Source organism: Mytilus galloprovincialis, chromosome 11, assembly GCF_965363235.1.
Source record: "Mytilus galloprovincialis chromosome 11, xbMytGall1.hap1.1, whole genome shotgun sequence".
In the NCBI taxonomy this organism is placed as follows: Eukaryota; Metazoa; Mollusca; class Bivalvia; order Mytilida; family Mytilidae; genus Mytilus; species Mytilus galloprovincialis.
This window is the reverse complement of record NC_134848.1, coordinates 4,709,727-4,734,809: the sequence shown is the minus strand read 5'-3', so window position 1 is coordinate 4,734,809 and position 25,083 is coordinate 4,709,727. Positions and strand designations below refer to the sequence as shown.

Below are 25,083 nucleotides of genomic sequence, written 5' to 3'. Positions count from 1 at the left end.
ACTATAAAAATTGTCGGGATTTCAAGCGCAAATGAGACCTTGCATATCCTAGATTCAAACGAGGAAAAATTAGAGAGAACCCGAATGAAAACCGAATGGTTTAAGAGTCCTAATGAAAAATCCTTTTTAATCGCGGCATATGCCGCGAATAGCAGTGGCTAACGGCGTACGTCATCGCGGCATATGCCGTGTATAGCGTTGAAAGGGTTAATGACAATTTTTCACAATTTGTTCATCATATTTGCTAACTTTAAAAAATCTTCTCCTCTGAAACTACTAAATGGATTTGGTTAAAACTTAGCATGATTGTTCCTTAGATTATCCTGCACAAAGTGTGTGCTTTGATTTATGATCCTTCAAAAAACATGGCCGCCTTTACTTAAAATAGAACATAGGGGTCAAATGCAGTTTTTGGCTTATATCTCAAAAACAAAAGCATTTACAGCAAATCTGACATGTGGTAAAAATGTTCATTAGGTCAAGATCTATCAGCCCTGAAATTTTCAGATGAATCAAACAACCAATTGTTGGGTTGCTGCCACTTAATTGGTAATTTTAAGGAAATTTTGCAGTTTTTGGTCATTATCTTGAATATTATTATAGATAAAGATAAACTGTAAACAGCAAAAATGATCAGCAAAGTAAGATCTACAAATAAGTTAGTATGACCAAAATTGTCAATTGACCCCTTAAGGGGTTATTGTCCTTTAATGACAATTTTTCACAAATTGTTCATCATATTTGCTAACTTTAAAAAATCTTCTCCTCTGAAACTACTAAATGGATTTGGTTAAAACTTAGCATGATTGTTCCTTAGATTATCCTGCACAAAGTGTGTGCTTTGATTTATGATCCGTCAAAAAACATGGCCGCCTTTACTTAAAATAGAACATAGGGGTCAAATGCAGTTTTTGGCTTATATCTCAAAAACAAAAGCATTTAGAGCAAATCTGACATGTGCTAAAATGTTCATTAGGTCAATATCTATCAGCCCTGAAATTTTCAGATGAATCAAACAACCAATTGTTGGGTTGCTGCCACTTAATTGGTAATTTTAAGGAAATTTTGCAGTTTTTGGTCATTATCTTGAATATTATTATAGATAAAGATAAACTGTAAACAGCAAAAATGATCAGCAAAGTAAGATCTACAAATAAGTTAGTATGACCAAAATTGTCAATTGACCCCTTAAGGGGTTTTTGTCCTTTAATGACAATTTTTCACAAATTGTTCATCATATTTGCTAACTTTAAAAAATCTTCTCCTCTAAAACAACTCAACTAAATTCAACCAAACTTCAACTGAATGATCAGTAGGGTGTATAAAATAAAGTTTGTGCTTTATTTTCTATTTCGTCAAAAAACATGGCCGTCATGGCTAAAAATAGATCACAGGGTAAAATGCAGTTTTTGGCTTATATCTCAAAAACTCCAGCATTTAGAGCAAATAAGACAATATGTTAAAGTATTTATTAGCTCAAGGTCTACCTGTCCTGTCATTTTCAGACGAATTGGGTAACTGGTTTTTCAGGTATAATGCCCCTTAATTGATGATTTTAAAGAAATTTTGCCGTTTTTGGTTATTATCTTGAATACTATTATAGATACAGATCAACTGAACATTTAATTAAATTGAAAAGCCAAAATAATCATTGATGAGAGATTTAACCAAAAAAATTAAGGTGAGCGATTCAGGCTCTTGAGAGCCTCTTGTTTGTTGTTGTTTTCGAAAAAGCTGTACATAAACTAAATAACTGTAAAATTTGAGCGATTTCTGTAATTTAGTTCTTTTTTTATTTCGATATTACAACTATTTCCCCTATTAGGTCAACAGCAAAAAGGACATTAACAAAAATGTATACTTCTTTCGAAGGCAGATTGTGAGCGTAAATGAACGGTGACCCCACTTTTTAAAAATAAAAAAAATGATTTAGACCCGCGAGCCCCCTTAAAACTAATTTTTTTTTGTCGAGCCTGCGACTTTAATCTGAGAAAGCTCGGCATAGGGATAGTGATCAAGCAGTGGCGGAGGCGTTAGCTAACTTCTTAAAAGCTTTATATTTTAGAAGGAGGAAGACCTTGATGCTTCATACTTTGTATATGGATGCCTCATGTTACGAACTGTCCGCCAGTCACATGTCCAATGTCCTTGACCTCATTTTCATGGTTCAGTGACTACTAGAAAAAAAAAATGTTTGTAATGTTAAATTATCTTTAATAAGTAAAAGTATAACTATATTTGGTATGTGCGTACCTTGAAAGGTCCTCATGCCCGTCAGACAGTTTTCACTTGACCTCAAGCTACCAACACACCTAACACCAATCCTACATTACTGACACAACTACCATCTCATCATACTCTACCAACACACCCTACACCAATCCTACACTACTGATACAACAACCATGTCATCATACATCACCAACACACTTAACACCAATCCTACATTACTGATACAACTACCATCTCATCATACTCCACCAAAACACCTAACACCAATCCTACATTACTGACACAACTACCATCTCATCATACTCCACCAAAACACCTAACACCAATCCTACACTACTGATATAACTACCATCTCATCATACTCCGCCAACACACCTAACACCAATCCTACATTACTGACACAACTACCATCTCATTATAATCCACCAACACACCTAACACCAATCCTACACTACTGACACAACTACCATCTCATCACACTCCACCAACACACCTAACACAAATCCCACACTACTGACACAACAACCATCTCATGATACTCTACCAACACACCCTACATCAATCATATACTACTAATACAACTACCATCTCATCATACTCCATCAACACACCTAACACCAATCCTACATTACTGACACCACTACCATCTCATCATACTCCACCAACACAACTAACACTAATCCTACACTACTGACACAACAACCATATCATGCTACTCTACCAACACAGCCTACATCAATCATATACTACTAATACAACTACCATCTCATACTCCATCAACACACCCTACACCAATCCTACATTACTGACACAACTACCATCTCATCATACTCATGATACTCTACCAACTCACCTAACACCAATTATACATTACTGACACAACTACCATCTCAGCATACTCTGCCAACACACCTTACACTAACCCTACACTACTGACATAACTACCATCTCATCACACACTACCAACACACCTAACACCAATCCTACACTACTGAACTACCATATCATCATAATTCACCCACACACCTAACACCAATCCTAAACTACTGACAACACTACCATCTCATCATACATCACCAACACACCTAACACAAATCCTACATTACTGACACTACAACCATTTTATCAAACTCTAACAACACATCTAACACCAATCCTACATTACTGACACAACTACCATCTCATCATACTCTGCCAACACACCTTACACTAATCCTACACTACTGATACAACAACCATCTCATCATACTCCGCCAACACACCTAACACCAATCCTACATTACTGACACAACTTCCATCTCATTATACTCCACCAACACACCTAACACCAATCCTACACTACTGACACAACTACCATCTCATCATACTCCAACAACACACCTAACACCTATCCTACACTACTGACACAACAACCATCTCATGATGCTCTATCAACACACCCTACATCAATCATATACTACTAACACAACTACCATCTCATCATACTCCACCAACACACCTAACACCAATCCTACATTACTGACACAACTACCATCTCATCATACTCCACCAAAAAACCTAACACAAATCCTACATTACTGACACAACTACCATCTCATCCTACTCTACCATCTCAACCTACACCAATCCTACATTACTCACACAACTACCATCTCATCATACTCTGCCAATTCACCTTACACTAATCCTACACTACTGACACAACTACCATCTCATCATACATAACCAACACACTTAACACCAATCCCATACTACTGACACAACAACCATCTCATGATACTCTACCAACACACCCTACATCAATCATATACTACTAATACAACTACCATCTCATCATACTCCATCAACACACCTAACACCAATCCTACATTACTGACACCACTACCATCTCATCATACTCCACCAACACAACTAACACTAATCCTACACTACTGACACAACAACCATATCATGATACTCTACCAACACACCCTACATCAATCATATACTACTAACACAACTATCATCTCATCATACTCCACCAACACACCCTACACCAATCCTACATTACTGACACAACTACCATCTCATCATACTCATGATACTCTACCAACTCACCTAACACCAATTATACATTACTGACACAACTACCATCTCAGCATACTCTGCCAACACACCTTACACTAACCCTACACTACTGACATAACTACCATCTCATCACACACTACCAACACACCTAACACCAATCCTACACTACTGAACTACCATATCATCATAATTCACCCACACACCTAACACCAATCCTAAACTACTGACAACACTACCATCTCATCATACATCACCAACACACCTAACACAAATCCTACATTACTGACACTACAACCATTTTATCAAACTCTAACAACACATCTAACACCAATCCTACATTACTGACACAACTACCATCTCATCATACTCTGCCAACACACCTTACACTAATCCTACACTACTGATACAACAACCATCTCATCATACTCCGCCAACACACCTAACACCAATCCTACATTACTGACACAACTTCCATCTCATTATACTCCACCAACACACCTAACACCAATCCTACACTACTGACACAACTACCATCTCATCATACTCCAACAACACACCTAACACCTATCCTACACTACTGACACAACAACCATCTCATGATGCTCTATCAACACACCCTACATCAATCATATACTACTAACACAACTACCATCTCATCATACTCCACCAACACACCTAACACCAATCCTACATTACTGACACAACTACCATCTCATCATACTCCACCAAAAAACCTAACACAAATCCTACATTACTGACACAACTACCATCTCATCCTACTCTACCATCTCAACCTACACCAATCCTACATTACTCACACAACTACCATCTCATCATACTCTGCCAATTCACCTTACACTAATCCTACACTACTGACACAACTACCATCTCATCATACATAACCAACACACTTAACACCAATCCCATACTACTGACACAACAACCATCTCATGATACTCTACCAACACACCCTACATCAATCATATACTACTAATACAACTACCATCTCATCATACTCCATCAACACACCTAACACCAATCCTACATTACTGACACCACTACCATCTCATCATACTCCACCAACACAACTAACACTAATCCTACACTACTGACACAACAACCATATCATGATACTCTACCAACACACCCTACATCAATCATATACTACTAACACAACTATCATCTCATCATACTCCACCAACACACCTAACACAAATCCTACATTACTGACACAACTACCATCTCATCATACTCATGATACTCTACCAACTAACCTAACACCAATCCTACATTATTGACACAACTACCATCTCAGCATACTCTGCCAACACACCTTACACTAACCCTACACTACTGACACAACTACCATCTCATCACACTCCACCAACACACCTAACACCAATCCTACACTACTGACACAACTACCATATCATCATACTTCACCAACACACCTAACACCAATCCTACACTACTGAGACAACTACCATCTCATCATACTCTGCCAACACACCTTACACTAATCCTACACTACTGACACTACAACCATCTCATCATACTCTACCAACACACCCTACACTAATCCTACACTACTGAAACAACTACCATCTCATTATACTCCACCAACACACCTAACACCAATCCTACACTACTGACACAACAACCATCTCATGATGCTCTACCAACACACCCTACATCAATCATATACTACTAACACAACTACCATCTCATCATACTCCACCAACACACCTAACACCAATCCTACATTACTGACACAACTACCATCTCATCATACTCCACCAAAAAACCTTACACAAATCCTACATTACTGATACAACTACCATCTCATCATACTCTGCCAACACACCTTACACTAATCCTACACTACTGACACAACTACCATCTCATCATACTCTACCAACACATCTAACACCAATCCTACATTACTGACACTACAACCATCTCATCATACTCTACCAACACACCCTACACCAATCCTACACTACTGACACAACTACCATCTCATCATACTCCACCAACACACCTAACACCAATCCTACACTACTGACACAACAACCATCTCATCATACTCCACCAACACACCTAACTCCAATCCTACACTACTGAAACAACTACCATCTCATCATACTCCACCAACACACCTAACACCAATCCTACACTACTGACACAACAACCATCTCATCATACTCCACCAACACACCTAACACCAATCCCACACCACTGACACAACAACCATCTCATGATACTCTACCAACACACCCTACATCAATCATATACTACTAATACAACTACCATCTCATCATACTCCATCAACACACCTAACACCAATCCTACATTACTGACACCACTTCCATCTCATCATACTCCACCAACACAACTAACACTAATCCTACACTACTGACAAAACAACCATCTCATGATACTCTACCAACACACCCTACATCAATCATATACTACTGACACAACTACCATCTCATCATACTCTACCAACACATCTAACACCAATCCTACATTACTGACACAACTACCATCTCAGCATACTCTGCCAACACACCTTACACTAACCCTACACTACTGACACAACTACCATCTCATCACACTCCACCAACACACCTAACACCAATCCTACACTACTGACACAACTACCATATCATCATACTTCACACCAACACACCTTACACCTATCCTACACTACTGAGACAACTACCATCTCATCATACATCACCAACACACCTAACACCAATCCTACATTACTGACACTACAACCATTTAATTAAACTCTACCAACACATCTAACACCAATCCTACATTACTGACACAACTACCATCTCATCATACTCTGCCAACACACCTTACACTAATCCTACACTACTGACACAACTACCATCTCATCATACTCTGCCAACACACCTTACACTAATCCTACACTACTGACACAACTACCATCTCATCATACTCTACCAACACATCTAACACCAATCCTACATTACTGACACTACAACCATCTCATCATACTCTACCAACACACCCTACACCAATCCTACACTACTGACACAACTACCATCTCATCATACTCCACCAACACACCTAACACCAATCCTACACTACTGACACAACAACCATCTCATCATACTCCACCAACACACCTTACTCCAATCCTACACTACTGAAACAACTACCATCTCATCATACTCCACCAACACACCTAACACCAATCCTACACTACTGACACAACAACCATCTCATCATACTCCACCAACACACCTAACACCAATCCTACACTACTGACACAACAACCATCTCATGATGCTCTACCAACACACCCTACATCAATCATATACTACTAACACAACTACCATCTCATCATACTCCACCAACACACCTAACGCCAATTCTACATTACTGACACAACTAACATCTCATCATACTCCACCAAAAAACCTTACACAAATCCTACATTACTGACACAACTACCATCTCATCATACTCTACCAACACACCCTACACCAATCCTACACTACTGACACAACAACCATCTCATCATACATCACCAACACACTTAACACCAATCCTACCTTACTGACGCAACTACCATCTCATCATATTCCACCAAAACACCTAACACCAATCCTACAATACTGATACAACAACCATCTCATCATACTCCGCCAACACACCTAACACCAATCCTACATTACTGACACAACTACCATCTCATTATACTCCACCAACACACCTAACACCAATTCTACACTACTGACACAACAACCATCTCATGATGCTCTACCAACACACCCTACATCAATCATATACTACTAACACAACTACCATCTCATCATACTCCACCAAAAAACCTAACACAAATCCTACATTACTGACACAACTACCATCTCATCATACTCTATCATCTCAACCTACACCAATCCTACATTACTCACACAACTACCATCTCATCATACTCTGCCAATTCACCTTACACTAATCCTACACTACTGACACAACTACCATCTCATCATACATTACCAACACACTTAACACCAATCCCACACCACTGACACAACAACCATCTCATGATACTCTACCAACACACCCTACATCAATCATATACTACTAATACAACTACCATCTCATCATACTCCATCAACACACCTAACACCAATCCTACATTACTGACACCACTTCCATCTCATCATACTCCACCAACACAACTAACACTAATCCTACACTACTGACAAAACAACCATCTCATGATACTCTACCAACACACCCTACATCAATCATATACTACTGACACAACTATCATCTCATCATACTCCACCAACACACCTAACACAAATCCTACATTACTGACACAACTACCATCTCATCATACTCATGATACTCTACCAACTCACCTAACACCAATCCTACATTACTGACACAACTACCATCTCAGCATACTCTGCCAACACACCTTACACTAACCCTACACTACTGACACAACTACCATCTCATCACACTCCACCAACACACCTAACACCAATCCTACACTACTGACACAACTACCATATCATCATACTTCACACCAACACACCTTACACCTATCCTACACTACTGAGACAACTACCATCTCATCATACATCACCAACACACCTAACACCAATCCTACATTGCTGACACTACAACCATTTAATTAAACTCTACCAACACATCTAACACCAATCCTACATTACTGACACAACTACCATCTCATCATACTCTGCCAACACACCTTACACTAATCCTACACTACTGACACAACTACCATCTCATCATACTCTGCCAACACACCTTACACTAATCCTACACTACTGACACAACTACCATCTCATCATACTCTACCAACACATCTAACACCAATCCTACATTACTGACACTACAACCATCTCATCATACTCTACCAACACACCCTACACCAATCCTACACTACTGACACAACTACCATCTCATCATACTCCACCAACACACCTAACACCAATCCTACACTACTGACACAACAACCATCTCATCATACTCCACCAACACACCTTACTCCAATCCTACACTACTGAAACAACTACCATCTCATCATACTCCACCAACACACCTAACACCAATCCTACACTACTGACACAACAACCATCTCATCATACTCCACCAACACACCTAACACCAATCCTACACTACTGACACAACAACCATCTCATGATGCTCTACCAACACACCCTACATCAATCATATACTACTAACACAACTACCATCTCATCATACTCCACCAACACACCTAACACCAATTCTACATTACTGACACAACTAACATCTCATCATACTCCACCAAAAAACCTTACACAAATCCTACATTACTGACACAACTACCATCTCATCATACTCTACCAACACACCCTACACCAATCCTACACTACTGACACAACAACCATCTCATCATACATCACCAACACACTTAACACCAATCCTACCTTACTGACACAACTACCATCTCATCATATTCCACCAAAACACCTAACACCAATCCTACAATACTGATACAACAACCATCTCATCATACTCCGCCAACACACCTAACACCAGTTCTACATTACTGACACAACTACCATCTCATTATACTCCACCAACACACCTAACACCAATTCTACACTACTGACACAACAACCATCTCATGATGCTCTACCAACACACCCTACATCAATCATATACTACTAACACAACTACCATCTCATCATACTCCACCAAAAAACCTAACACAAATCCTACATTACTGACACAACTACCATCTCATCATACTCTATCATCTCAACCTACACCAATCCTACATTACTCACACAACTACCATCTCATCATACTCTGCCAATTCACCTTACACTAATCCTACACTACTGACACAACTACCATCTCATCATACATTACCAACACACTTAACACCAATCCCACACCACTGACACAACAACCATCTCATGATACTCTACCAACACACCCTACATCAATCATATACTACTAATACAACTACCATCTCATCATACTCCATCAACACACCTAACACCAATCCTACATTACTGACACCACTTCCATCTCATCATACTCCACCAACACAACTAACACTAATCCTACACTACTGACAAAACAACCATCTCATGATACTCTACCAACACACCCTACATCAATCATATACTACTGACACAACTATCATCTCATCATACTCCACCAACACACCTAACACAAATCCTACATTACTGACACAACTACCATCTCATCATACTCATGATACTCTACCAACTCACCTAACACCAATCCTACATTACTGACACAACTACCATCTCAGCATACTCTGCCAACACACCTTACACTAACCCTACACTACTGACACAACTACCATCTCATCACACTCCACCAACCAGGGATGGGGTCGATTACTTTGAAATGTAATCGATTACATTACAATTACTTTGCTTATTTTATGTAATCGATTACATTATGATTACACCCAATTTCAAATGTAATTGATTACATTAGATTACTTTTCTCCATTGTAATCATGATTACTTGTGATTACTTATGATTACATTGTATATTTTACATAACATCAACAAACTAAATCTATAGATTTTTTTTAATATCATAAATATATACAAGTTAAGTAAAGTGATACTAAGAATCCCTTCATCTGACGATTAGACCATAAATCGATAGTCAGACACACACTTTCTGCTGAGCGTAATTTTTCCTTTATATTTGATTGAATATTGCTTGCTTTCTGATGTAATAGTTTGGTAGAAAGATGTTTCCTGCTAGGAAGTTGATATTTTGGATTCAATGATTCGACAAAGGTCTTGAATTCAGGACTCTCTACAACTGAGAGTGGTGTTAAATTTCCAGCTACAAATGAAACCAAAGCATCTGTAATCTGCATTTGAGAAGCATCATTGGCAGAGTATTTTGAAACTGATGTAGATTTTGTAAAGTGGCTTATATTTGTTTGCGATATTTGTGTACCATCCTCAGATTTACTTTGAATGAAAATGTCTCTGTGCTTTCTCTGTAAAAGAAAACAAAAACATGGTTATTTATTTATTATTTATAAAAAGAATTAAACAGACAGTGACTAATTAATGATCAAGTACATTGTATTCTTATTGTGTTTGACCTGAGAACATAATTGACATGTATACATGTTTTTACAGGTGTTAATCCCCATTTAAAATTTTATGACAATCAATAGGTGTAATAAAAATGTGTTGTGTTAATTGCATTATTAAATAATGTTATGAATTGCTAATATTAATTACATGCACAATTATATAACATATTTTAATATTGAACATTTAAAAAAAACATTTTGTGTAAACTAAAAATTGGAAGTATTTTCAAAGTTTATATAGATGTTTGAAGCAATGAAAACATAAAATATTGTAATATTTATAAAGTACAAATTTATAATTGTAGACCTGATACCCTTGCTCTAAATTTTGGTCTCTCAAGAAATGATAATAATCATGATAATATTTCAACATTTCAATAATTATTTAAACTAACTTACCTTTAAATGTGTCACAAAGTTTGATGTTGTTTTGGCATTGCCAGAGATGTATGTTGGACAATATTTGCACTTTGCCTTCACAGTCCCAGAATTTGGTGCATGATCGGGAAACACAAAGTGTTTCAAAGCAGACATTTTATATAAATTTCAACATAACATCCAATTCAAAAATTAAAGATAAAAGCTTAGTTATAGACTTATAATATAAATAAAATCTTTCAACAAAGAAAATTTAAATATCCAATAAAAAGAGTGAAAATAACTAGTGAGTAGATTTCAATGCAAGAGTTAATACTAAGAAAATTCTAGTTTAAACCAGTGTGATGGACAATGTAAAACATTGTAAACCTAAGTTTAATGTGCCAGCATGATTTATTTAAAAAAAAATTGTGTCTCTAAAATTTGTAATCATCAAGTAATCATATAAATGTAATCTAAAAGTAATCTAAATGTAATCATGATTACACCTGTTTTTTGCAATGTAATCGATTACATTCCGATTACTTGTAATCAGAAAATGAATGATTACTGATTACATGTGATTACATGACAAAATGTAATCGATTACAGCTGATTACGATTACTGATTACGATTACCCCATGCCTGCCACCAACACACCTAACACCAATCCTACACTACTGACACAACTACCATATCATCATACTTCACACCAACACACCTTACACCTATCCTACACTACTGAGACAACTACCATCTCATCATACATCACCAACACACCTAACACCAATCCTACATTACTGACACTACAACCATTTAATTAAACTCTACCAACACATCTAACACCAATCCTACATTACTGACACAACTACCATCTCATCATACTCTGCCAACACACCTTACACTAATCCTACACTACTGACACAACTACCATCTCATCATACTCTACCAACACATCTAACACCAATCCTACATTACTGACACTACAACCATCTCATCATACTCTACCAACACACCCTACACCAATCCTACACTACTGAAACAACTACCATCTCATCATACTCCATCAACACACCTAACACCAATCCTACACTACTGACACAACAACCATCTCATCATACATCACCAACACACCTAACACCAATCCTACACTACTGACACAACTTCCATCTCTTCATACTCCACCAACACACCTAACATCAATCCTACACTACTGACACAACAACAATCTTATGATGCTCTACCAACACACCCTACATCAATCATATACTACTAACACAACTACCATCTCATCATACTCCACCAACACACCCAATACCAATCCTACATTACTGACACAACTACCATCTCATCATACTCCACCAAAAAACCTACACCAATCCTACACTACTCACACAACTACCATCTCATCATACTCTGCCAATTCACCTTACACTAATCCTACACTACTGACACAACTACCATCTCATCACACTCCACCAACACACCTAACACCAATCCTACACTACTGACACAACTACCATCTCATCATACATCACCAACACATCTAACACCAATCCTACATTACTGACACTTCAACCATCTAATCATACTCTACCAACACACCCTACACCAATCCTACACTACTGACACAACTACCATCTCATCATACATCATCAACACACTTTACACCAATCCTACATTACTGACACTTCAACCATCTCATCATACTCTACCAACACACCCTACACCAATCCTACACTACTGACACAACTACCATCTCATCATACTCCACCAACACACCTAACACCAATCATACACTACTGACACAACTACCATCTCATCATACATCAACAACACACTGAACACCAATCCTACATTACTGACACTACAACCAACTCATCATACTCTACCAACACACCCTACACCAATCCTACACTACTGAGACAACTACCATCTCATCATACTCTGCCAACACACCTTACACTAATCCTACACTACTGACACAACTACCATCTCATCAAACTCTACCAACACATCTAACACCAATCCTACATTACTGACACAACAACCATCTCATCATACTCTAGCAACACACCTAACACCAATCCTACACTACTGACACAACTACCATCTCATCATACTCCACCAACACACCTAACACCAATCCTACACTACTGACACAACCATCTCATCAAACTCTACCAACACACCCTACACCAATCCTACATTACTGATACAACTACCATCTCATCATACTCCACCAACACACCTAACACTAATCCTACATTACTGACAACTACCATCTCATCATACTCCACCAACACACCTAACACTAATCCTACACTACTGACAACACAACCATCTCATCATACTCAACCAACACACCTAACAGTAATCCTACACTACTGACACAACTACCATCTCATCATACATCACCAACACATCTAACACCAATCCTACATTACTGACACTTCAACCATCTAATCATACTCTACCAACACACCCTACACCAATCCTACACTACTGACACAACTACCATCTCATCATACATCATCAACACACTTCACACCAATCCTACATTACTGACACTTCAACCATCTCATCATACTCTACCAACACACCCTACACCAATCCTACACTACTGACACAACTACCATCTCATCATACTCCACCAACACACCTAACACCAATCATACACTACTGACACAACTACCATCTCATCATACATCAACAACACACTGAACACCAATCCTACATTACTGACACTACAACCAACTCATCATACTCTACCAACACACCCTACACCAATCCTACACTACTGAGACAACTACCATCTCATCATACTCTGCCAACACACCTTACACTAATCCTACACTACTGACACAACTACCATCTCATCAAACTCTACCAACACATCTAACACCAATCCTACATTACTGACACAACAACCATCTCATCATACTCTAGCAACACACCTAACACCAATCCTACACTACTGACACAACTACCATCTCATCATACTCCACCAACACACCTAACACCAATCCTACACTACTGACACAACCATCTCATCAAACTCTACCAACACACCCTACACCAATCCTACATTACTGATACAACTACCATCTCATCATACTCCACCAACACACCTAACACTAATCCTACATTACTGACAACTACCATCTCATCATACTCCACCAACACACCTAACACTAATCCTACACTACTGACAACACAACCATCTCATCATACTCAACCAACACACCTAACAGTAATCCTACACTACTGACACAACTACCATCTCATCATACATCACCAACACATCTAACACCAATCCTACATTACTGACACTTCAACCATCTCATCATACTCTACCAACACACCCTACACCAATCCTACACTACTGACACAACTACCATCTCATCATACATCATCAACACACTTCACATCAATCCTACATTACTGACACTTCAACCATCTCATCATACTCTACCAACACACCCTACACCAATCCTACACTACTGACACAACTACCATCTCATCATACTCCACCAACACACCTAACACCAATCATACACTACTGACACAACTACCATCTCATCATACATCAACAACACACTGAACACCAATCCTACATTACTGACACTACAACCAACTCATCATACTCTACCAACACACCCTACACCAATCCTACACTACTGAGACAACTACCATCTCATCATACTCTGCCAACGCACCTTACACTAATCCTACACTACTGACACAACTACCATCTCATCAAACTCTACCAACACATCTAACACCAATCCTACATTACTGACACAACAACCATCTCATCATACTCTAGCAACACACCTAACACCAATCCTACACTACTGACACAACTACCATCTCATCATACTCCACCAACACACCTAACACCAATCCTACACTACTGACACAACCATCTCATCAAACTCTACCAACACACCCTACACCAATCCTACATTACTGATACAACTACCATCTCATCATACTCCACCAACACACCTAACACTAATCCTACATTACTGACAACTACCATCTCATCATACTCCACCAACACACCTAACACTAATCCTACACTACTGACAACACAACCATCTCATCATACTCAACCAACACACCTAACAGTAATCCTACACTACTGACACAACTACCATCTCATCATACTCTATCAACACACCCTACACCAATCCTACACTACTGATACAACTACCATCTCATCATACTCCAACAACACACCTAACACCAATCCTACATAACTGACACAACTACCATCTCATCATACTCTACCAACACACCCTACACCAATCCTACACTACTGATACAACAACCATCTCATCATACATCACCAACACACTTAACACCAATCCTACATTACTGACACAACTACCATCTTATCATACTCCACCAACACATCTAACACCAATCCTACATTACTGACACATCTACCATTTCACCATACTCCACCAACACAACTTACACCAATCCTACATTACTGACACAACTACCATCTCATCATACTCCACCAACACACCTAACACCAATCCTACATTACTGACATAACTACCATCTCATCATATTCCACCAACACACCTAACACTAATCCTACATTACTGATACAACTACCATCTCATCATACTCCACCAACACATCTAACACCAATCCTACATTACTGACACCTCTACCATCTTATCATACTCCACCAACACAACTTACATCTTTCCTACATTACTGACACAATTACCATCTCATCATACTCCACCAACACACCTAACACCAATCCTACATTACTGACACAACTACCATCTCATCATACTCCACCAACACACCTAACACCAATCCTACATTACTGACATAACTACCATCTCATCATATTCCACCAACACACCTAACACCAATCCTACATTACTGACACAACTGCCATCTCATCATACTCCACCAACACACTTAACACGAATCCTAAACTACTTACAAAACTACCATCTAATCACATTCTACCAATACACCTTACACCAATTATACACTATTAACAAAACTACCATGCAATCACATTCCACCAACACACCCTACACCAATCAAACACTACTAACAAAACTACCATTTAATTATACTCCAGCAACACATCTTACACCAATCATACACTTTTAACAAAACTACCATTTGATTATACTCCATCTTATCACATTTCACCCACACACCCTACACCAATCATTCATTAATTTCTTTAACAGCAAAACCTCAAATATTATTCATTGATCTCTTTATAATGACACTTCATATTTGTTGTTGGTTTTTATTTGAAGTATATATAAATAAGACAACATTCTGCATTGCATAGGTAAAATTAATGCAACAGTTACCTATTATTTACTGTTTTACAGTTTTTGAAATAAAAGATGTATATGTGTATAATAAATGAAAGATTATTTGATTGTATTTCAGGGTTACACTCCTTATGATCTGGTAGAAATATACAGCTTTGATGATGAAGAGAGAAAAAGGAAGAAGGAAGAAGTGATGGACTTCCTTAAGGTAAATAGTCTTGTCTTACTTTAAAAGATATTTACAGATTATGAGAACCAAAACAGACTTGGTACAAAGAAATTACAATTAAACAGTTGCCTGTAGTTTTCAATGTCATTGTAGTAATTTTTGTAAGTTGACAATTCCAAGCTTGTTGCCTAATACATGAATATACATGTTGGCACCAGGCATATGTGAAAGACTAATGTTTAAAATCTGTGTTCTCATCTGTTGGATGTCTCTTTTTTTTTAGCTCACATGGCCCATAGGGCCAAGTGAGCTTTTCCCATCACTTGGCATCCGGCGTCGTCCGTCGTCGTTAACTTTTACAAAAATCTTCTCCTCTGAAACTAATGGGCCAAATTTAACCAAACTTGGCCACAATCATCATTGGGGTATCTAGTTTAAAAATTGTGTCCGGTAACCCGCCAAACCAACCAAGATGACCGCAATGTCTAAAAATAGAACATAGGGGCAAAATGCAGTTTTTGGCTTATAACTCAAAAACCAAAGCATTTAGAGCAAATCTGACATGGGGTAAAATTGTTTATCAGGTTAAGATCTATCTGCGCTGAAATTTTCAAATGAATCGGACAACCCGTTGTTGGGTTGCTGCCCCTAAATTGGTAATTTTAAGGAAATCTAACTGTTTTTGGTTGTTATCTTGAATATTATTATAGATAGAGATAAACTGTAAACTGCAATAATGTTCAGCAGAGTAAGATTTACAAATAAGTCAAACATGACCAAAATGGTCAGTTGACCCCTTTAGGAGTTATTGCCCTTTATAGTCAATTTTTAACCATTTTTCTGAAATTTTAGTATTCTTTTACAAAAATCTTTTCCTCTGAAACTACTAGGCTAAATTTAACCAAACTTGGCCACAATCATCATTGGGGTATCCAGTTTAAAAATTGTGTCCCAAACCTACCAAGATGGCCGCCATGGCTAAAAATAGAACAATGGGGTAAAATGCAGTTTTAGGCTTATTACTAAAAAACCAAAGCATTTAGAGCAAATCTGACAGGGGTTAAATTGTTTATCAGGTCAAGATCTATTTGCCCTGAAATTTTCAGATGAATCGGACAACCCGTTGTTTGGTTGCTGCCCCTAAATTGATATTTTAAGGACATTTTACTGTTTTTGGTTTTTATCTTGAATATTATTATAGATAGAGATAAACTGTAAACAGCAATAATGTTCAGCAGAGTAAGATTTACAAATAAGTCAAACGACCGAAATGATCAGTTGACCCCTTTAGGAGTTATTGCCCTTTATAGTATATTTTTAACCATTTTTAGTAAATCTTAGTAATCTTTTACAAAAATCTTCTCCTCTGAAACTACTGGGCCAAATTAATCCAAACTTAGCCACAATCATCTTTGGGGTATTTAGTTAAAAAAAAATGTGTGGCGTGACCCTGCCAACCAACCAAGATGGCCGCCATGGCTAAAAATAGAACATAGGGGTAAAATGTAGATTTTGGCTTATAACTCTTAAAACCAAAGCATTTACAGCAAATCTGACATGGGGGTAAAATAATCTATTAGGTCAAGATCTATTTGCCCTGAAATCTTCAGACAAATCGGACAACCTGTTGTTGGGTTGCAGCCCCTGAATTAGTAGTTTAAAGGACATTTGGCAGTTTTTGCTTATTTTCTTAAATATTATTATAGATATAGATCATGATAGATAAACTGTAAACAGCAATAATGTTCAGCAAAGTAAGATCTACAAATAGATCAACATGACCAAAATTGTCAGTTAACCAATTAAGGAGTTATTGCCCTTTATAGTCAATGTTTAACCAATTTTTCTAAAATTTTAGTATTCTTATAAAAAATCTTCTCCTCTGAAACTTCTTGGCCAAATTTAACCAAACTTAGCCACAATCATCATTTGGCTATCTAGTTTTAAAAATGGGTGGTGTGACCCTGCCAAACCAAGATGGCCGCCATGGCTAAAAATAGAACATAGGGGTAAAATGTAGATTTTGGCTTATTACTCTAAAACCAAAGCATTTAGAGCAAATCTGACATGGGGTAAAATAATCTATTAGGTCAAGATCTATCTGCCCTGAAATTTTCAGACAAAACAGACAACCTGTTGTTGGGTTGCTGCCCCAGAATTAGTAATTTTAAGGACATTTTTGCAGTTTTTAACCGGATTTTTGTGACAAAAATGTCGGTTATTGATTTGGGGATGTACGGCGGGCGGGCGGTTGGATAATCGGGTGGGAGGGAAAAATGGAGTTTCCAGTCGTGTCCGTGCATTTACGCATGAATTGTTCTTCCAAAGCTTCCCAAATTTTAATATGTTGTTACTGATGACAAAATGAAGGTCAAGTTCAATAATGACGATTTTGACTTTTACCGTTCAGGAGTAATGGTTCTTGAAAGATAAAAAAATGGAGTTTCCAGTCGTGTCCGTACATTTACGCATGAACTGTTCTACCAAAGCTTCCCAAATTTTAATATGTTGTTACTGATGACAAAATGGAGGTCAAGTTCAATAATGACGATTTTGACTTTTACAGTTCAGGAGTTATGGTTCTTGAAAGATTAAAAATGGAGTTACCAGTTGTGTCCGTGCATTTAAATATGAACTGTTCTACCAAATCTTCCCAAATTTTAATATGTTGTTACTGATGACAAAAATGAGGTCAAGTTTAATAATGACGATTTTGACTTTTACTGTTCAGGAGTTATGGTTCTTGAAAGATTGAAAAATGGTGTTTCCAGTCGTGTCCGTGCATTTTCTCATGAACAATTCAACCAAAGCTTTTGAATTTTTTTTATGTTGTTACTGATGACAAAATAGAGGTCAAGTTCAATAATGACGATTTTGACTTTTACTGTTCAGGAGTAATGGTTCTTGAAAGATCGTAAAATGGCGTTTCCATTCACGTTGTTGAATTTACTCATGAACCATTCAATCTAAACTTTTCAAATTTTAATATGTTGATACTGATGACAAAATAGAGGTCAAATTTGATATTGACGATTTTCACTTTCACCATTTATCAGTAATGGTTCTTGTGATTTTGCAGGACACAAATAAATGTTAATAAATCCGGTTTGCTGTCGTTGTGACAGCCTCTTGTTGGTTATTATCTTGAATATTATAATAGATAGAGATAAACTGTAAACAGCAATAATGTTCAGCAAAGTAAGATCTACAAATAAGTCAACATGACCAAAATTTCAGTTTACCCCTTAAGGAGTTATTGCCCTTTATAGTCATTTTTATGCCCCATCTACGATAGTAGTAGGGGCATTATGTTTTCTGGTCTGTGCGTTCGTTCGTCCGTCCGTCTGTCTGTTTGTCCGTCTGTCTGTCCCATGTCAGGTTAAAGTTTTTGGTCGAGGTAGTTTTTGATGAAGTTGAAGTCCAATCGACTTCAAACTTTGTACACATGTTCCCTATGATATGATCTTTCAAATTTTAATGCCAAACTAGAGTGTTTACCCCAATTTCACGGTCCATTGAACATAGAAAATGATAGTGCGAGTAGGGCATTCGTGTACTGTGGACACATTCTTGTTTAACAAATTTTCATAAATTTTTGTAAATTTTTAGAATATGTTTTCCACTGTAATTACTGGGCCAAGTTCATTATAGATAGAGATAATTGTAGCAAGAAGAATGTCCAGTAAAGTTAGATCTACAAACACATCATGATCACCAAAACACAATTTTGTCATGAATTTATCTGTGTCCATTGTGTAATATGCACATAGACCAAGGTGAGCGACACAAGCTCTCGAGAGCCTCTAGTTTTATACACCAGTCAAAATTTTGACGGGACATATTATGGTATACAAATGTCCGGTGTCTGTCTGTCTGTCCGGCATAAACATGTCGCACCATAACTTGAGAACGCCTTATTTAAATTTCGTGAAACTTAATATAGTTGTTTCTTATGATGGTCAAATGATTTGTATACTTTTTGGTAAAAATAAGATTTATACTTTTATGAGTTACGGCACTTTGTAACTAAAACAGTGGTGTGATTCTTTTTCACATGTCGCACCGTATCTCAAAAACGATTCTTGATTATTGCTTGATTATTGCTTAAAACTTTACACACTTCTTAGTTACATTATAATCTGTTTATCACTTTTTGGTGATGATTAAAAATTTCATTTTTGAGTTATTGAGTATTTTGTAAAAAAGGGGGAGTTTTTTTTTTACATGTTGCGCCGTATCTCAAAAATAATTTATGATTATTACTTAAAACTTTACACAACTCTTTGTTATATTAATCTAAAGATCTGTATACTTTTTGGTGATGACTCAAAATTTTATTTTGAGTTATTGAGTATTTTGTAAAAAGGATCTGTTGTAAATAGACTATTTTCATATTACTGACTTTTGACTCCGGATATATGTTCTATTTTTGTCTCGCCTGTGACGAAAGTCACAGAGTGAAACATAGGTATTACTATCTGGCGGCGGCGTAAACTATTTGTATAAAACTTTATATTTCAGAAGGTAGAAGACCTGGATGCTTCATACTTTGTATACAGATACCTTATGTTAGGAAGTTTCCATCTGTCATATGTCCATTGTCCTTGACCTCATTTTCATGGTTCAGTGACTGCTTGAAAAAAAATTGGATTTTTTGTTATGTGAATTTCTCACTTATGAGTAAAAGGATAACTATATTTGGTATATGGGTTCCTTGCAATGTCTACATGTCCGTCAGATAGGGTTCACCTGACCTCCACCTCATTTCATGGATCAGTGATCAAGGTTAAAGTTATGTGATTAGGTCCGTTTCTCGGATACTCTAAGGAGTAGTCCAGCTATGTATGGTGTATAGAATGATTGTAAGGGGTACATATCAGTCTGGCAGGTTTCATCTGACCTTGACCTCATTTTCACAGTTCATTGGTTAATGTTAAGTTTTTGTGTTTTGGTCTGTTTTTCTAATACTATAAGCAATAGGTCAACAATATTTGGTGTATGGATTAATGATTGTAAGGTGTACATGTCTGTCTGGCAGGTGTCATTTGTCCTTGACCTCATTTTCATGGTTCATTGGTCAATGTTAAGCTTTTGTGTTATGGTCTGTTTTTCTAATACTACAAGCAATAAATCAACTATATCTGGTGTATGGAATGATTGCAAGGTCTACATGTCTGTCTGGCAGGTGTCATTACTTGACCTCATTTTCATGGTTCATTGGTCAATGTTAAGTTTTCATGGTTTGGTCTTTTTCTTGTGTACTATAAGCAATAGGTCAACTATGTTTGGTGTATGGAATGATTGAAAGGTGTATATGTCTGTCTGGCAGGGTTCATCTGACCTTGACCTCATTTTCATGGTTCGTTGGTCAGTGTTTAGTTTTCCTGTTTAAGTCTGCTTCTTAGATACTATAAGCAATAAGGTCAACTTTATTTGATGCATGGAATGATTGTAAGGTGTACATGTCTGTCCGACTTGGTTTATATGACCTTGACCTCATTTTCATGGATCATTAATAATTTTAAGTTTATGTGATACTTGTAGTGAAACTTTATCTTTAGGACTATCAACATAAAACCAATCATGGTTAGTAAAGCAGGCGAGACATTTCAGCGGGTGCACTCTTGTCCGAAATATTCCGTGTTACTTTTCTAAAAACTATATATACTTATATTGGGTGAATGCCCCCCAGACTAGGCAAGTTAGTCGGGGGTCAAGAGACCTTTTGTCTATAATTTTGAAAACCATTATAAAGAGAAAATCTGACAAGTGCTAAAATATTCAGGATGTTGAGCTCTGCCAATTGTCTATACTTGTCAAAACCATCAGATGACTTCTTGTAGGATTTATTGCCCTCAAATGACAAATTTTACCATTTTTTTAATTTTTGCCTACTATCTTGAAAACTATAATAGATACAGCGGTGAAGATGATGAACAAGACAAATTCTACAGATAGGTCAACATGGTCAAAATTGTCTATAGACTCCTTATTAGAGTTATTGCCCTTCGCTGATGATTTTGACCAATCTTTCCGTTTTTTGCCTTCTATCTTAAAACTATATTAGACAGATAGAAAATTAGCTAGACAAAAATGATCAGCGAAACAAAATCTACAATGAAGACAATATGGAGGAAATGGTTAGACGACTCCTTTTTGGAGTTATTGCCCTTAAAGACGATTTTCACTTATTTTTGTGTTTTGTCATAAATGATAGAAAATTATAATAGATAAATATACACTTTAAATCACAAAATGATCAGCAAGTCAAGATCTACTAACAATTCAAATTTTGCCGATATAGTTAAGTAGAATGACTCTTTATAGGAGTGATTGCCCTTGAATGAGGATTTTGTTTATCTTCTTTTGTGTTTTGAGCAAAAACTAAAGAAGTTAGAGAGAAACTTAACAGGCTAAATGATAAGCAATACGAGATCATCTAAACTGATTTTTGTCGTGAATTCTATTCTTGTCTACAATGTTGGAGAGTGTCTGTTGTTGAATATGCACATAGACCAAGGTGAGCGACACAGGCTCTTTAGAGACTCTAGTTAAAAGTTATCTAGTAAATACAATCTAGTTAATCCTGCAGCCATATTAATTTTTATGCAAGGAGAAGTATTTAGATATATATTGAAATTCTCAAAACAGAAAGAGTTGTTCAACATGTTCAACAAGAAAAAAAAGATATATATATATATATATCTGTCATTTGTGGATAGATGTCTTATTGGCAGTCTTACCCCAGATGTCTAAAGTTTTATACCATATTCATTATACATGTATTAGAATATTATTATTAGTATATTAGTAAAACTTTATAAAACAAATTCTCTTAATAATACAATAAATATGTCTCCTGTCTTACACACTTGATAATATATAAATTAATGCATAAATATGTTGTCTAATTTTTTCTTCACTGTAAAAAGTTAAGAAGACACTTTAAATATCACTATTTTGAACTAAATTTGCATACACACTTATTCAAAATGGTGGAAATTCTAATGCAATGTACTTACCAAAAGATGTTTCCATAAATATTTGTTAAAACATCAATCTTCCTTAATCCAAAAGTCATGCCATCAGAAGAATACACTGCACTATTCAATGTCTATACAGTTATTAGTAAACATCCATTGTAAAATTCTTATTTCTATTCATGATAGCTAGAAGACATCTTTGCTTGCCATGTGCATGCTCAAGGCCAGTTCAAATTTTAACTTTGTTTGAGGTTTTTTAGGGTATTGTGACAGTGTGATCCCTTTTAACATTTGCCCCTAATCATGCTAATAATAACTATTAATTACCAAAATCTTGAATATTTGATATATCTTATAATAAAAAAATACTGTTTGTTTTTTTATTTTTATGTTATGAGTTAAAGTAAATACCTGTAGAAAATTGTATAAAAACATCTGCTTCCCTTAATTTTGCCTCAAACTCTGTGTACATTTACAATAAAATTTCCTGTCTTCTTGTACTTTACACATGTACACAGAGATAAATTGAAAACAGATGGGGCACATAACATTTATATCACCGGCTCATATTTCTAATTGCTCAACTTTTGCTCAACTTTTGCTCAACTTTTGCTCAACTACATGAAAAGTTAAACCAAAGATCAATTGCTCAACTTTTCTTCAACTACAAAAAAAAAATCAAAGTCTAAATGCTCAACTTTTGCTCAACTATATGAAAACCAAAGATCAATTGCTCAACTCTTCCTCAACTTAATGGCCAGGTTCAGTTGAGGGCC

The 25,083-nt window shown here is 36.7% G+C and overlaps 1 protein-coding gene and 2 long non-coding RNA genes across 3 annotated transcripts in view; 2 read left to right on the top strand and 1 right to left on the bottom strand.

Annotated features, from left to right (window-relative positions):
• LOC143051559 (uncharacterized) overlaps positions 1-25,083 on the top strand; it is a 428,761-nt gene that overhangs the window by 45,022 nt on the left and 358,656 nt on the right. The window lies entirely within an intron of this gene.
• Positions 10,926-12,118, bottom strand: LOC143050958 (uncharacterized). Its single transcript, XR_012970510.1, has 2 exons — positions 11,867-12,118; positions 10,926-11,365 (listed from the first exon to the last, which is right to left on the bottom strand). It is a non-coding gene; the product is annotated as an uncharacterized LOC143050958 (long non-coding RNA).
• Positions 17,247-25,083, top strand: part of LOC143051965 (uncharacterized) — a 61,004-nt gene continuing 53,167 nt past the window's right edge. The window contains exon 1 of the mRNA XM_076224943.1: positions 17,247-17,363. Within this exon, the coding sequence (XP_076081058.1) occupies positions 17,247-17,363 (117 nt within the window). The remainder of the gene's footprint in view (positions 17,364-25,083) is intronic.